Source organism: Dioscorea cayenensis, chromosome 8 (genome assembly GCF_009730915.1).
Source record: "Dioscorea cayenensis subsp. rotundata cultivar TDr96_F1 chromosome 8, TDr96_F1_v2_PseudoChromosome.rev07_lg8_w22 25.fasta, whole genome shotgun sequence".
In the NCBI taxonomy this organism is placed as follows: Eukaryota; Viridiplantae; Streptophyta; class Magnoliopsida; order Dioscoreales; family Dioscoreaceae; genus Dioscorea; species Dioscorea cayenensis.
In genome coordinates, this window is record NC_052478.1 from 16,325,641 (window position 1) to 16,339,076 (window position 13,436).

General features: G+C 32.5%; 3 protein-coding genes across 3 annotated transcripts; 2 read left to right on the forward strand and 1 right to left on the reverse strand.

Moving 5' to 3' along the window:
• Window positions 1-282: 282 nt before the first annotated feature.
• LOC120267332 (vacuolar iron transporter homolog 2-like) lies at window positions 283-1,304 on the reverse strand. Its single transcript, XM_039274987.1, has 2 exons — window positions 1,134-1,304; window positions 283-855 (listed from the first exon to the last, which is right to left on the reverse strand). The coding sequence occupies exons 1-2, from the start codon at window positions 1,302-1,304 to the stop codon at window positions 283-285; spliced, it is 744 nt and encodes a 247-aa protein (XP_039130921.1).
• Window positions 1,220-8,846, forward strand: LOC120267333. The gene is made up of 6 exons (XM_039274988.1): window positions 1,220-1,275; window positions 5,190-5,934; window positions 7,289-7,682; window positions 7,767-8,069; window positions 8,151-8,259; window positions 8,341-8,846. The coding sequence occupies exons 2-6, from the start codon at window positions 5,208-5,210 to the stop codon at window positions 8,833-8,835; spliced, it is 2,028 nt and encodes a 675-aa protein (XP_039130922.1). The 5' UTR covers window positions 1,220-1,275; window positions 5,190-5,207; the 3' UTR covers window positions 8,836-8,846.
• A 1,218-nt stretch (window positions 8,847-10,064) lies between these two features.
• Window positions 10,065-13,200, forward strand: LOC120267334. Its single transcript, XM_039274989.1, has 6 exons — window positions 10,065-10,400; window positions 10,501-10,707; window positions 10,965-11,066; window positions 11,344-11,402; window positions 12,227-12,292; window positions 13,146-13,200. Exons 1-6 carry the CDS (start codon window positions 10,065-10,067, stop codon window positions 13,198-13,200), a joined length of 825 nt encoding a protein of 274 aa, XP_039130923.1.
• The last annotated feature ends 236 nt before the right edge of the window (window positions 13,201-13,436 follow it).

Here is a 13,436-nt window from a genome sequence, read left to right on the forward strand (position 1 = left end):
AATAATAATAATAATAATAATAATAATAATTTTTCCTCTAATTCAAATAACTATGAGAAAACATTAAAAAATCCATATCTTACTAACTCATGCAGATGATCATCTGCACTTCTTTACAATATATAAAAACAAATATAAAATATTATATTCCAATAATCTGATTTCATCAACTGATCTCATAACTCTAAACAAGCAGAAATTTTATTTTTGTTATTCTAATAATTTGGTTGTAATCAAACAGTAAAAAGATCACTTCATATATAACTTCCTCACTTTTACTTTTCAATCATCTGCATCTTTTCCGTGAAAAGGTCTCAACAACCAATATGTCACTGCCATTGCCATCCATCCTCCAACCAACACTCTCATGGCAGACTCCCTCACCGGAGACCTCCCCCGATGAGCTCCAAGAATTCCAAACAAAGCCAAAGATACAGAGCTCACTCCTACGAGCATCGCCACCCTCTCAATGTGCCCACTCACAAACATACCGGAAAGCAGCGGCGCAAGAGATCCGGCAATAAATGCCAACCCAGATGCTGTCGCCGCCTTCACGGGGCTAGGCGGATCATGATCTCGAACACTTGCCATTGATTTCATCACCGGAGACTTCACCGGAGATGGCAATGGCATTGCATTGCATGATTTCATTTCCATCTCTATATCTCTTTGTGTGGACACTGAGACAAACTCACCAACTGCCATGCTGAAAGCTCCGGCAATTGCTCCGGCCATGCCAGAGAGAATCACAGACCATTTGTCATCCTTAGCAGCAGTGACACCGAGCATGAGTGAGGTTGTGCTGAGTAAACCATCATTGGCTCCAAGAATAGCAGCACGTAGCCATTGTGCTCTCTGAGTTCACTACACCAAATTTTAGTTTTAGAAGCACTTTAATAGAGGGGGTTTTTAGAAAACCCCTCCATAATTATGTTATATATATTTTTTTAAATAAATTACAGCCGGTTTTAAAAACCCCCACAAATAAAAAAAAAAAAAAACAAAACTCTCTCTCTCCACTCACTCTCACTCTCACTCTCACTCTCACTCACACCCACACACACACACACACACACACACACTCCTCTCTCTCTCTCTCTCTCTCTCTCGATCTCGATCTCCAAAGCACTCACTCGCCCGATCTTCACCGATCTTCTCCACATCGCCGCATTGACGACCGCGATCGCCGCACCGCCCGCCAGACCAGCATCGACGATCACCTCCACCGATTTGCTGTGAGGTGCTGATCTTCGCCACACCACCGCACCACCGTCGGTGAGTTCTAAACCCCATGAGAGAGGCATTCTCATCCGAGAGACTTTTTTTTTAGGGTTTCTTCTCAATTGGTATGCTACTGAGCTTAATTAAGGTTTGAAGGTTGAGGTTGTGATGTTTAATGTGGAGGTGGAGGTTGTTGGGAGGAGGATGGTAGAAAGGAGGAGGAGGAGCAGCAGGGGAGTTATGAAGATGGGAGACTTTTTCTTTTTTTGGAGGATGGTGTTGATGATGGTGTGGAAATTTGGGAGGAAGTGAATTAATAGAGGATCTTGATGTTTATTGGTTTATCTTTAATCAGTTATTAGTTTTAGAATAATTGATTCAATAGTTTAGTTCACTAATTTATCTCATATTGGTGTTGAATTTTGAATCATTCAAACAAACCCTAATTGAAGCTTTAGGGATGTGGTAGGGGGTGTTAAAGCCTTGTGGCTGTGTATTATCCTTAAAGCGGCCTTGATGAACTTCATGTTGTTGGTGTTGCTTTTATAATTAGTACTTGTTATTGTATTTTGTTTTCTGGATGATATGCTTTGTTCGATCAATTAGTAATCTTGGCTCGTGCAGTGAATATTTAATTTCCATCCGATCATATAACTTGCTACTATATTTCTTGTTCGGATGATATGCTATGTTCGATAAATTTGGTAATCTTAGTTCACTGTGAATTTATAATTTCCATCGGATTATGTGATAATTGCAATTATCTTTTTGGTCGATGAAGTTTACAATGCTTGTTGAACTTGAATTTTTCTCATCCGAAAAATTATCTCTTTTTAAACGTCAAGAATTGTGAGATGTTCAATCTGCTCTATAAAATGTCAGTGATCAAACACTTGTCATTTTGAGCTAACTTCTTATTGCTTCAAATTGAGGCAAAACTCTGTATAAACGGCTCAACAAATATGGTTATTTCACATGTTAAAGCAACACATTCTTGAGCAATTAAATAATTGGCATTTCATTAACTTGCTGGTGTGGTTTAGCTCTTGAGCTTTGGTAGTTAGGCCATGGATTTGAGAAGAGCTTAATGGAAAATAGTTTCTGGAGCTTATTATCTCATATTTTCAACAAATGTTCCTTATTTCTGGATGTCAAGAAACTCTGGGCTTATATTGTGAAACCCAATTTCAGGATCATCTATCCAATTCTTCTCTAATATGGGCCTCATTCTGGGGCAAGCACAAGCATTCTTTGTTTCTGTATATTATAATGATCAAATGGGCTAAAGTGGATGCGCCATCTCTAGTTAATTGATGGTGGAGATGGAACCCATTAATCTGTTTATATATATTTTATGGTTTCATGACCGCCATGAGAAGTTATAGCCTTAAAATGGATTTTCTTTCATATTTGGTCCTAATTTTGTTTTACTTGAAAAGATGTAGAAATTTAACATATTTGATTCTGTTTTATTTATTTTGTTTGATTTTTTAAATGTATTTTTATTAAACCGCATGGATGCTGTGTGAATTTCATTCCTTCACATGTATTTGTTTAAATGGGTGTGCATAGGAGCACCACTTAAATTCAAGAACAATTTCATTATACAAAAATTCCCTTCTTAAATCAGCTTGCTAGAGTTATCTTTTATGTCATTTTAGACTTTGAAGAAGAGATACCTGTTGCTTTTAGTGGGTCAGTAGCTGCCAAGCTAAATGGAGGTCATGAATGAGATCTTATTTTAATATGATAAAGTATTCTCATATCTAGTTTCATTCATAAAACTTATTTTTCACATGGTCGGTCACTTGTATTAAACATTAAGTATTATGTTTAATTAGTTTCATAGAGCAGATAATCTTTCTTGCCAGACATCCGAATGAACTATTCCACTTTCTTGATTTTTATGGCTTCTTTATATTGATTGGTCTGTAAGTTACTTGTATTTCCTGGTATCTATGATTTAGATTGTTGAGGTAAATCAGATCATGATGAGCTAATAGAATTATGAGCAATGATTTTTAGTTCTGGTGTTTTAGATAATTGTTAATTGAATTATGAGCTATTAGAGTAGTTTTTGGATTGTATGAATTGAGCTATTAGAGTAATACTAATGCAATTGCAATTGCTGCTGGGAGGGTTGCTTGAGATTATCCTATATATATAGAGCAAATATTTAAAAGATGCATTCATATTGTCCAAACACAAGAGAATGATGTTGGAGGCTGCGTCTTCTGCAGGTCAGAAATCCATTTTGCTTAGTTTGAATGAGCTTACCATAGGATTACCTCCACGTATTAGCTGATTTATGTGTTCCTAAATTGTAATGTTACTCTTCCACTTGTAATTCTCTGATTGTTAATCCCTGTGGCTTTTATTATTGTTATGGTTATTGTTATTATTTGCCTCACCTACAATAGATGCCATACCCCTTATGATCTTTCAGATGTCAGGATTATAGCAAATCAAGATTTAGCCACAAACTGTGATGCTATGTGACCAAGTATGCTTTCTGTTATTTTAATTTTACTTAAAGTGACACATGCAAAATTTATTATATGTGTTCTGCTTTCTTGTGAATTATAAGAGTAATTTACTCTTATAATTTTTATATTTCATTTTGTCCCTGTTAGGCACATTCATGGCCATAGTCTATTGCTTTTGTATTTTGCAGAGTCTTATTTTTAGTGATTGTATTTCATGGCCTGCTGTATTTTATTGAAATCTCACCTTAAATTGCATGAAATTGATGTGCTACCACATCTTGTGCAAACATAACTGCTTAGCACGTCATCGTTTTTATTTCATGATTTTCAAATCATGAAAATCTCATTATTTGTTCAATCATCTTTTAGATGAGATAGGCTAACTAAACCAGAAAAGTCAAGAAGTGTAGGCTTTTTTATAATATATATTTGGAAGGTTATAGTTATTTTTTTATATTTTTATTAAATACAAATTCTCCATTGTTGATGCATTTATGTATAGGAAAATTTGCAATTAACTATCAAGAAAGAATGATAGAATATCTTTTGTATTTTCCTCCGAAGTTGCATGATAGAATGGGTTTATTTCTAGAAGGTCATTTAACTTACAGTAGCTGATGAATCTGTATACATGTCTATGATTTGATTTAGTTGTCGCATATGTCAAAAAAAAAAAATTTTGAATTTTGTTTTCTTAATATTTTAAAAATCAGAAACCATTAAAATTATGCCCTATCACACTTTAACCACTTATGCCCTATCACACTTTAATCACTCATTGATATGCTAATGTTTTGCATCACTTATGTCACGTCACCAGTTTAATCTATAAAAATTATATATTTAGAAAAAAAATATTTGTAAAATTTTTATTTAAAATATGATTTTGTGAAAATCTTTTTTTTTCCTTCATCACTTTTTACTTATTCACTAAAAAAAATCTTTGACCTCTCTTGAAAATTTTTCACCCTCATAAAGTAAATCTCGGACTCCATTCCAATCAATAAGTGGAGTGTTATAAAGATATGATATGATACAATGGTGCCATTTGATCCTTAATCTTCCTAAATTATGTTTATCATTTTTTTTTTTTCTAAATTTTCTATGATATTTTCCGTTTTAAATATTTTAAAAAAAATTTATTTTATTTTTATTATCTACTCCTTTCATCTCATTATAAATATCAATCTTATAAGTTTTACAAAGGCTAAGGCAAGTAATTGAAATTAAAACATTCATGAACATTTAATTTAATTTCCTCATTTTACCATTTCTCTTTCCATCCACTAAATAGGTGTATTAAGATAACATCAATAGAGAACAATGTATTTAAGTAGATTGATAAAATTAATATTTAAATTAAATATCTATACATATTATAATTGTCAATGCTTTTTATGCAATTAACTATCAAGAAAGAATGCAAAAAATAATTGTCAATGCTTTTTATGCAAAAAATAACTTGGTCATTTTTTATTTCAGCTGTGCTATTTTTCTTTAATGGATAAGAGTTGGATGTACAAGCCTAGACAATCTAGGGAATATCAAGAAGGAGTTGATCAATTTCTCGAGTTTGCTTTTAATAATGAGTCAGTTGGTGGGAAGATAATGTGTCCTTGCAAGCATTGTGTTAACTCATTATGGCAAACAAGGGATGAAGCTAAAGTGCATTTAATTTGTGATGGGTTTTTAAGAGGATACACTCAATGGGTTTGTCATGGTGAATTTTCTTCTATTAATGATATTGCATCATCTTCTTCAACCCATATTCTTGAAACTTCACAAGTACAAGAGGCTATTCGTGCAAACTTTAGAGGTTTTGATAATATGGAAGCTTTGTTGCATGATACAATGGGTATGATTGGTCAATTAGGTGGTCAAGAATTAAATTTTCAGATGTTTAGAAACACTTCTGATGCTCAAGATGATGGTGATGATAATTGCCAGGATTCAGATGAAGACATAGAAGAACTAGCAGAAGGAATATCTGTAGAACAATTCGGAGATGGATGTGCTGAAGAAAATAGTAATTTTTTGAAGTTGTTGAGAGATGTTGAAGAAGAGTTGTTTCCTGGATGCAAGACATTTTCAAAATTGTCATTCATAATACATTTGTATCATATAAAATGCTTAGGTGGATGGACTGAAAAATCATTTGCAAAGGTGCTTGAATTGTTAGGTCGGGCATTTGGTGAACAGTCATCTTGGCCAAAATCTTCTTATGAGGGCAAAAGAAAAATCATTAAGACCTTAGGTCTTAATTATGAGAAAAATCCATGTTTGTAAACAAGATTGCATGTTGTTTTGGAGAGAGTATGCAAGTGCGTAATCATGTCATATTTGTGGTACTTCTCGTTGGGTGGATAGCACTAAGAAAAAGACCCGTGAAGGTGTTACGGTATTTTCCCTTGATACCAAGACTACAAAAGATTTTTTTCATTTTGGAGCAAACTACAAATGATATGAGGTGGCATGATGAAGGTCGCAATAAAGATGGAATTCTACGACATCCCCGCAGATGGTGAAGCATGGAAATCTTTTGATGCTCGATATCCGCACTTTTTTCTTCGGACTCTGTAATGTTAGGCTTGCCCTTGCTAGTGATGGTTTTAATCCTTTTCGTAATGATGAGTAGCAACTATAGTGTGTGGCCAGTTGTCCTTGTTCCATATAACTTACCACCTTGGATTGGAAATGAAACAACATTCATTTATTTTATCAATGATAATTCCAGGAGATAAGGGACCGACAAATGATATTGATGTCTTTCTACAACCTCTAATAGATGAGCTAAAGAAATTGTGGGAAGGTGTGGAAACCTCATGATGCTTCCAAACATCAAAAAGTTTCACATGCGGGCTGCATTAATGTGGGACTATAAAATGACTTTCCAGCTTTTATGCATATTTATCCGGTTGGAGCACCAAAGGGAAGTTTGCATGTCCATGTTGTGCTGAAAAAACACATCTTCTTTGTGGTTATATAAGGGTAAAAAAATATTGTTACATGTGTTCTCGTAGGGTGGTTACCCAAGGTCATTTGTTTCGTTATCAAAAAAACAATTATTTGATGGCACCAAGAAGCAAGGCTACCACCAAAGCGAGCAAGTGGAAGTGATGTGTTGAATCAGTTAGATGGGCTTCAATTCACTTTTGGAAAATTTAAGAAGAAAAAAGGCAAGAAGGAAAATACAAAGAAGAAGCGTAAAAGAACAAAACACCCAAGAATTAGTGTGCAAGGATCTAATGAAGAGAGTTCAAGTAGAAATGACAAGGGCCCTATTGATCATATGAAGTGGTGGAAAAAAAAAAGTATATTTTTTATGTTACCTTATTGGGAACATAACTTATTGCGCCACAATCTTGATTTGATGCACATAGAAAAAAATGTGTGTGATAATTTGATTGGAACTTTTTTGGGACTTGATAAGTCGAAGGACAATTTGAAGGCACGCCTTGACTTAGTTGATATTGGTATAAGATCTGAACTTCACCCTCAAATTCTTGAAAATGGGAAGAAAATACTACCTCCGGCTTGTTTTACATTATCTACGTAACAAAAAAAGAAATTCTTTTGTCAAGTTGTTAAAGATATCAAAGTGCCTGATGGTTATGCTTCAAACATTTCAAGATGTGTAAACCTACAAGAGCGCAAGATTGGTGGTCTTAAAAGCCATGATTGTCATGTTTTGGTTCAAGACATCCTTCCATTAGCTTTACGAGCTTGCAATCCACCCAAGGAAGTCATTCAAGTTGTAAGTGAATTGGCAACAATTTTCAAATCACTTTGTTCTAAAGTGGTGGATGTGAATGAGCTTGAAGAGCTTCAAAATCAAATTGTTATGACAATTTGTCAAATGGAGAAGATTTTTCTTCCATCATTTTTTACTATTATGGTACATTTAATCATTCATTTGGTGGAAGAAATGAAACTTGGTGGACCAATTAATTTTAGATGGATGTATCCTTTTGAAAGGTATGTTGCTAAATCTATTAGAAATGAAATCATTTTAATATAAAATGTATAATGAAGTAATATATTTTAACTTTTTATTTTTAGGTTCTTCATGCGTTTCAAATCTTATGTTAAAAATCGAACTCATCCTGAAGGTTCCATTGCTGAAGGATATATAGCTGAAGAATGTTTGACATTTTGTTCACGATATCTTCAAGGGGTTGAAACAAAATTCAACCGACCAATGAGAAATCCAAACCCGCCTACAAATGACCAAGTAAAATACTTATTCTCTAGTGTTGGTCAACATATAGGGAAGATTGAAGAAATTGTTTTAGATGAAATTTCCTTGGTTCAAGCGCATCGTTATGTCCTTCGTCATTGTGATGACATTGAGAATTTTCGTAGGGTTAGTATTTCGCTTTTATGATTCAATGGAGAATAAAAAGGCACATTTCTCTCATATTATTATGTGATATATTTATGTAGAGAGTTCATTGAATTGGAAAAAAGAAAGCGACGTCGACATTCTCGTCTTTCTGAAGTTGAATTAGAGAAGTTAGTGAATGAAAATTTTCATTTGTGGTTTCGAAGCAAGGTAATCTTGTTGTACAATTGTTTTATAGTTTACTTCATCAAATCGGAAATTTTGTTTTTGATAATATCTTTTGTTATGTAGGTTTTGGAAAAAGATTATCCGGATATTCCAGAAGAAGTTGTGGCTCTTGGTGTGGGACCTAACAAAGTAGCAAAGAGATACTCTGGGTTCATTATTAATGGATTCAGATTTCATACCAAATCTCGTGATGAAAATAGAATGACTCAAAATAGTGGTGTGGTTAACACTTCAGAAGTTGGAAGTGTAAATTACTATGGTAGATTAAGAGACATTATTGAGTTAGATTACTATGGTAATTTTAAGGTTGTGTTGTTCAAGTGTGATTGGGTTGATGTACACCATAATACGGGTATTAGGCAAGATGAATTTGGGTTCACTCTTGTAAATTTTTCTCGCCTAATACATACCGGTGAAAAATTAGAGCATGATCCCTATGTGTTCTCATCTCAAGTTGAACAAGTGTTCTATGTGCAAGATTTGAAGAATGAGAATTGGTCTATAGTTATCAAGACTAGGCCTAGGGATTTGTTTGATATGGGTGATATAGACCATTGAAAAAGATGTTAGTAATTGCCTTGTATCTCTAAATGAAACTTTGTTTTTTTATCTTTAATTGGTATTTTTTTTTTTAAATATATGTGTTGCTTTTGAGCTGGTTATATTTCTCTAGCTGTAATTTTTTAGTCTCAGAAGCATGAATTGGTTTATATTCATGTGAATTACTTGCATAAATTGTTTAAGTTCATTTGGTGAATTAGAACATGTTCTTACAATGTATGTCAGTTTATAATTTTTCCTTGTTGATTGTTCTTTTTAAAAATTTTTTTTTGGCAAACTTACCTTGTTGATTCTTGCAATACCAAAATTATTTGATGAGCAGGATGGCGAGCAACATGTAAAGGCAGAAAAAACTGTCTTGCTGAAATTTTTTATTCTTCAAATCTGAAATTTTATTTTGATAATATCTTTTGCTTTGTAGGCTTTAGACCATCATCGAGTGTCTGAAATTATCTTGTACTCTCCTCGCCACCTCCGGGTCTAGCTAAATCTTCATTCACAATCCCAAGGTATTGAAACCCTTCTTTGATCTTACTGTTATTACTATTATACGGAAATACCACTTTCTACAATAGCATCACTATGCGTGTGTGCTATTATACTTCAAATCATTAATGTTATGACGAATGTGAATGATAATATGGGTTGCTGGACCTTTGTCTTTTTTTGGGTGGATAAAACCAGACTTGTTTTTCAAGAGAGGGCTTAGGAATGTGTGAAGTTTTGTAACATAACATGCTTTTGATTTATATATTTCAGAGAAGAAAAAGGGTTTGGTTTTTAATTTTATTATTTTTGGTGGGGAGTGATGAGTTCTCTTGGAATGGAGTTTGGTGAAGTGATTTAATGTAATTTAATTCCTAGAAAACCACTCCTATTAACTGTTAATTGTAGAAGAGAAAATACTAAATTCTTTTCTTTTGTGATTTTTCTTATTAGGAAATAGTTTAACCAAAGATTAGAACCTGCATTGTGAAAAATTATCTTATGAACTAAAGGAAGTTGAATTAAAACTACTAGTTTATCGCCTTTTTGAATGTTGGATAAATTGTTGCTTTTTGACAACCGCATTGTAGAATATAGTCATTTGTTCCCCTAAATATCCATTTGTAGAATATAGTTCATTCCTAATTCTTATAAAGATTCATGGATTGTGAAAACTCATGGCTAGTACACAAGAAATTTTTATTGCAATCTAATAAATATAAAATTTGTATAGGAAACTCATGGCTCGAGGATCAAAAAGTTTGAAGATTATGGAGCTACTAGAAGCTCATACTTCTTCACATCATGAATCAACTGGGCAAGAAAATGATGCTAGTACACAAGAAAAACAGTCCCGACATAGAGGAAAGACAGTAATGGCAAATGTCTGGACATCAATGGAAAAATTTATAATTAAAGTAGATAAATATGGAGTCCCCTGCACCAAAGATGCTGCCACACTAAGTTCTTTCCTTGGTGTGCTTGCAAAGAATGGCGCGTATGCTCCAATTAACATTCCTAATTGGAGACATGAAGATTTTACTCCATACAAAGCGAAATGTCTAAAACTCCTAATGGTAATTTTTTCAAATGTTTTTGATGTTTTCTTTTTTTTTTTCTTTTCACATATTCATGGTTAATGTTGCTTGTTATTATTAAATTAATGCTTAATGGCAGACAAAATTTGATTTTCCTCATACACAAGAGACGGTTACATGGATTTTGCAAAATCTAAACAAGAGATGGCGAGATTGGAAAGGTGACTTGAAGGCCGAATTTTACATTCCAAAAGAAAAAGAACGAGTTTTAGTGGAGCCACCTTCAACTGTTCTTGAAGAACAATGGCCCGGCCTTGTTCGGCAGTGGTATAACCCAAGAAATGAGGTAATTGGTATAAGTTTTATTTAAATTATTGTTGTTACTATAATGACTTGTATTTGAGTTTAATTTATCTTTTATAATTGGAATATGGTTTTATTGTGTAGGAACTTCGTCGAAATAAATAAAAAGAAATGCAAAAAAAAAAACAATGCACATACATGTGGTCGAAAAAGTTTGCATGAATTAGGAAAGAAATAGTAAGTAATTTCTTTTATAATTAATGTTAGAATGAAATGATTAAAGTTTTGATTGTTTAATAGGAAAATAAAATGGGGAAAGAGCTGGATCGTCTTAAAATGTGTGATGCAACTAATAAAAAGAAAGATAGTAGCTATGTAAATGAAGAATTTAGAAAGAACTTCGTAAGTGAGTGATATATTTATAAGAAAGATTGTTTTCTTATTTCCATGTTAATGCCTTGTATGATGTTTCTTTCTTGTGAAAAAGAAAGCTGGATACATTTTAATTAATTATTTATTTATTTTTACTGACAAAGAATGAGATCAAATACAACCTACATGATTGAGAGATATATTATAAATGTATGTGATGTTTGTGTGAAAAGCCCCCAAAGTTTGGCATGACTCAATGAAGCCCAAAATCTTGATGGTATATAACGTACACTTGATGTTGAAGTAGATCAATTCCAGTATTGCATTTGCATTGGAAAAAAAAGATATGATTGATGGGATATGGAGGTTTGTCATTTGCCATAAAATTTTTATCTTAACCCCTTAAAGCTTTCTCCTTCTCCATTTGAAAAATAAAAAGAATAGCTTGACTTTTTAATATGTTCTAAAAAGATGAGATGCCTAATTTTTATAATTTTCCGTGTTAATGGTCATGTTTCCGAAATGATATGTCCAATCATTGCAAATTAACAATGTGCTTTTGGGTTTTACTTTTTATTCTATCAATAATTTTATTTATTTTTACATTTGCCCATGCTTCCATTCCATATTTCATTATGCAGACTTAAATGTATCATTTCTATTTTATTTTCTCAACATTTCAGTTGATGATATTGTTCTATTTTTCTATTTTGAATAATATTTAGTTGAACTTACAGGAAGCAGCACATGATCTCCAAGTTAGTTACACAAGCTCAAGTGCAAATTTTTGAACAAAATGAAATCAATGAAATGGTATTTCAAAAAGATTTATGGAGCTCGAACATAATGGTAGGGTGCGTGGTTTGGGATTAGGCCCTACTCCAAGCAGTGTATTTTTAGTGTCATATCGAAATTCACTAGCACAAGTGCTTCAACCATCGACAACAATCATAAAAGCGGAGTTGGAGAATGTTAAATTAGAATTGGGCTGAGATGAAGGATAAATATGAGAAGCTAAGCTCGATTTGGCTGATATGAAGGAGTTATTTGGAGGCTTTTATGGTGAACGAAGTTTAAAATGATAGGATGTCTAAAGCACCCGCCGAGGAAGTAAATTATTTGTCTTACTTTTTATTACTTTTCATTCTTACATAATAAATTAAAACATCTTTTTGTAATAATGTCCATAGGTTGAAGATATTGCATCTGTTGACTGATATCACTGGACAAAATCTAAACATCATGTGGCTCAAGAGGTTTGTTGAATATTACCTTCGAAGTAGAGTTTTTTTTTCTCAAAATTTACAATTTTCATCATATGGCTGATATGGTTTATGATGCTTATCTTTCATGTAATAAGAGATACTATTTCTTGCAATTCTTGAAGTGATCACTGGTTTATCATGTTTCTAATGTTATGATTTTTCAATTCTTAAATAATTATTTGTATACACCCTATCAATTATGATAACAACAGAAAAAGGTTCATAATCAAAGAGCATATTATTAAATAATTTCCATATGGTCACATGACTAGCTATGATAAATAGAAACATTATATCATTATGCCATCATTCAATGATTAGGATATATCATGTGGTCAAATGATTTATAACACATTCCATTTTGAAATTCTATTTACTTTGTTTAACCTATCAGGTTTTTTCCTTAATTGTCACTTGATTTTAGATTTCTATAGTTCTGATTACCAATCCCTCATTTAACATGTTCCATTATGTTACCTTGTGGTTCTTACTAAAAGTCTCCTAAACAATGTGGCAAATGGAACTAGCATAAATTGTATTAGTCACCGACGTTGTATATTCAATGTTTTGTATTCTAGTTCAACTAATCATTTTGGTTAAACATCAGTGTAATATCTTTTATTTATCTTAACCATTTGTGGGTTCAATAAGTGCATTGATTGACATTATTAGATTGTTTGTTTCTTTGCTTGCCAATTTTTATTTTTCTGCTTTTTGAAAAATATCAAATTTACAATTAGGTTTTTTAAAAATTAGTGTATTGTGTGTAGGCTTTATTTGGTCATTCTAAATACAAGATTGGATTTTGATTGAATAAGATTGGATTTTTAATGTTTTTTTGCAGATTTTTGGAGAATTCATGTTTAAAGATCAAGAGAGTTGAAGATGAAGATACATGAAGCTTTTTTTACTTTGTGTAATTAACTCAAAAAAATATTTTTGTAATGAAAGTACATAAATAGTGTAAACCTCTTACATTTTTGTTATTACTCAAAAAAACATTACACTTTTAACTCATAACATGTCAATAAAGGTCAATGAAATTGAATTTAGGGTATTTTTTTGAATGTAATGAAAAATTTATGTTTTTGATTTACAGGTTCAACAAATTTATTTATTATTAATAGGAAAAAAA

Excerpts from the sequence above, each read along its gene's own strand:
- LOC120267332 (XM_039274987.1), bottom strand. The coding sequence starts at position 1,304 with ATGCCTCTCTCATGGGGTTTAGAACTCACCGACGGTGGTGCGGTGGTG. Across the intron at positions 856-1,133 it reads GATCGGTGAAGATCGGGCGA|AGAGCACAATGGCTACGTGC; the intron begins GTGAGTGCTTTG and ends TAGTGAACTCAG.
- LOC120267333 (XM_039274988.1), top strand. The coding sequence starts at position 5,208 with ATGGATAAGAGTTGGATGTACAAGCCTAGACAATCTAGGGAATATCAA. Across the intron at positions 8,070-8,150 it reads GACATTGAGAATTTTCGTAG|AGAGTTCATTGAATTGGAAA; the intron begins GGTTAGTATTTC and ends ATATTTATGTAG. Across the intron at positions 8,260-8,340 it reads ATTTGTGGTTTCGAAGCAAG|GTTTTGGAAAAAGATTATCC; the intron begins GTAATCTTGTTG and ends TTTGTTATGTAG.
- LOC120267334 (XM_039274989.1), top strand. The coding sequence starts at position 10,065 with ATGGCTCGAGGATCAAAAAGTTTGAAGATTATGGAGCTACTAGAAGCT. Across the intron at positions 10,401-10,500 it reads AATGTCTAAAACTCCTAATG|ACAAAATTTGATTTTCCTCA; the intron begins GTAATTTTTTCA and ends GCTTAATGGCAG. Across the intron at positions 11,403-12,226 it reads ATGATTGATGGGATATGGAG|GTTGAAGATATTGCATCTGT; the intron begins GTTTGTCATTTG and ends TAATGTCCATAG.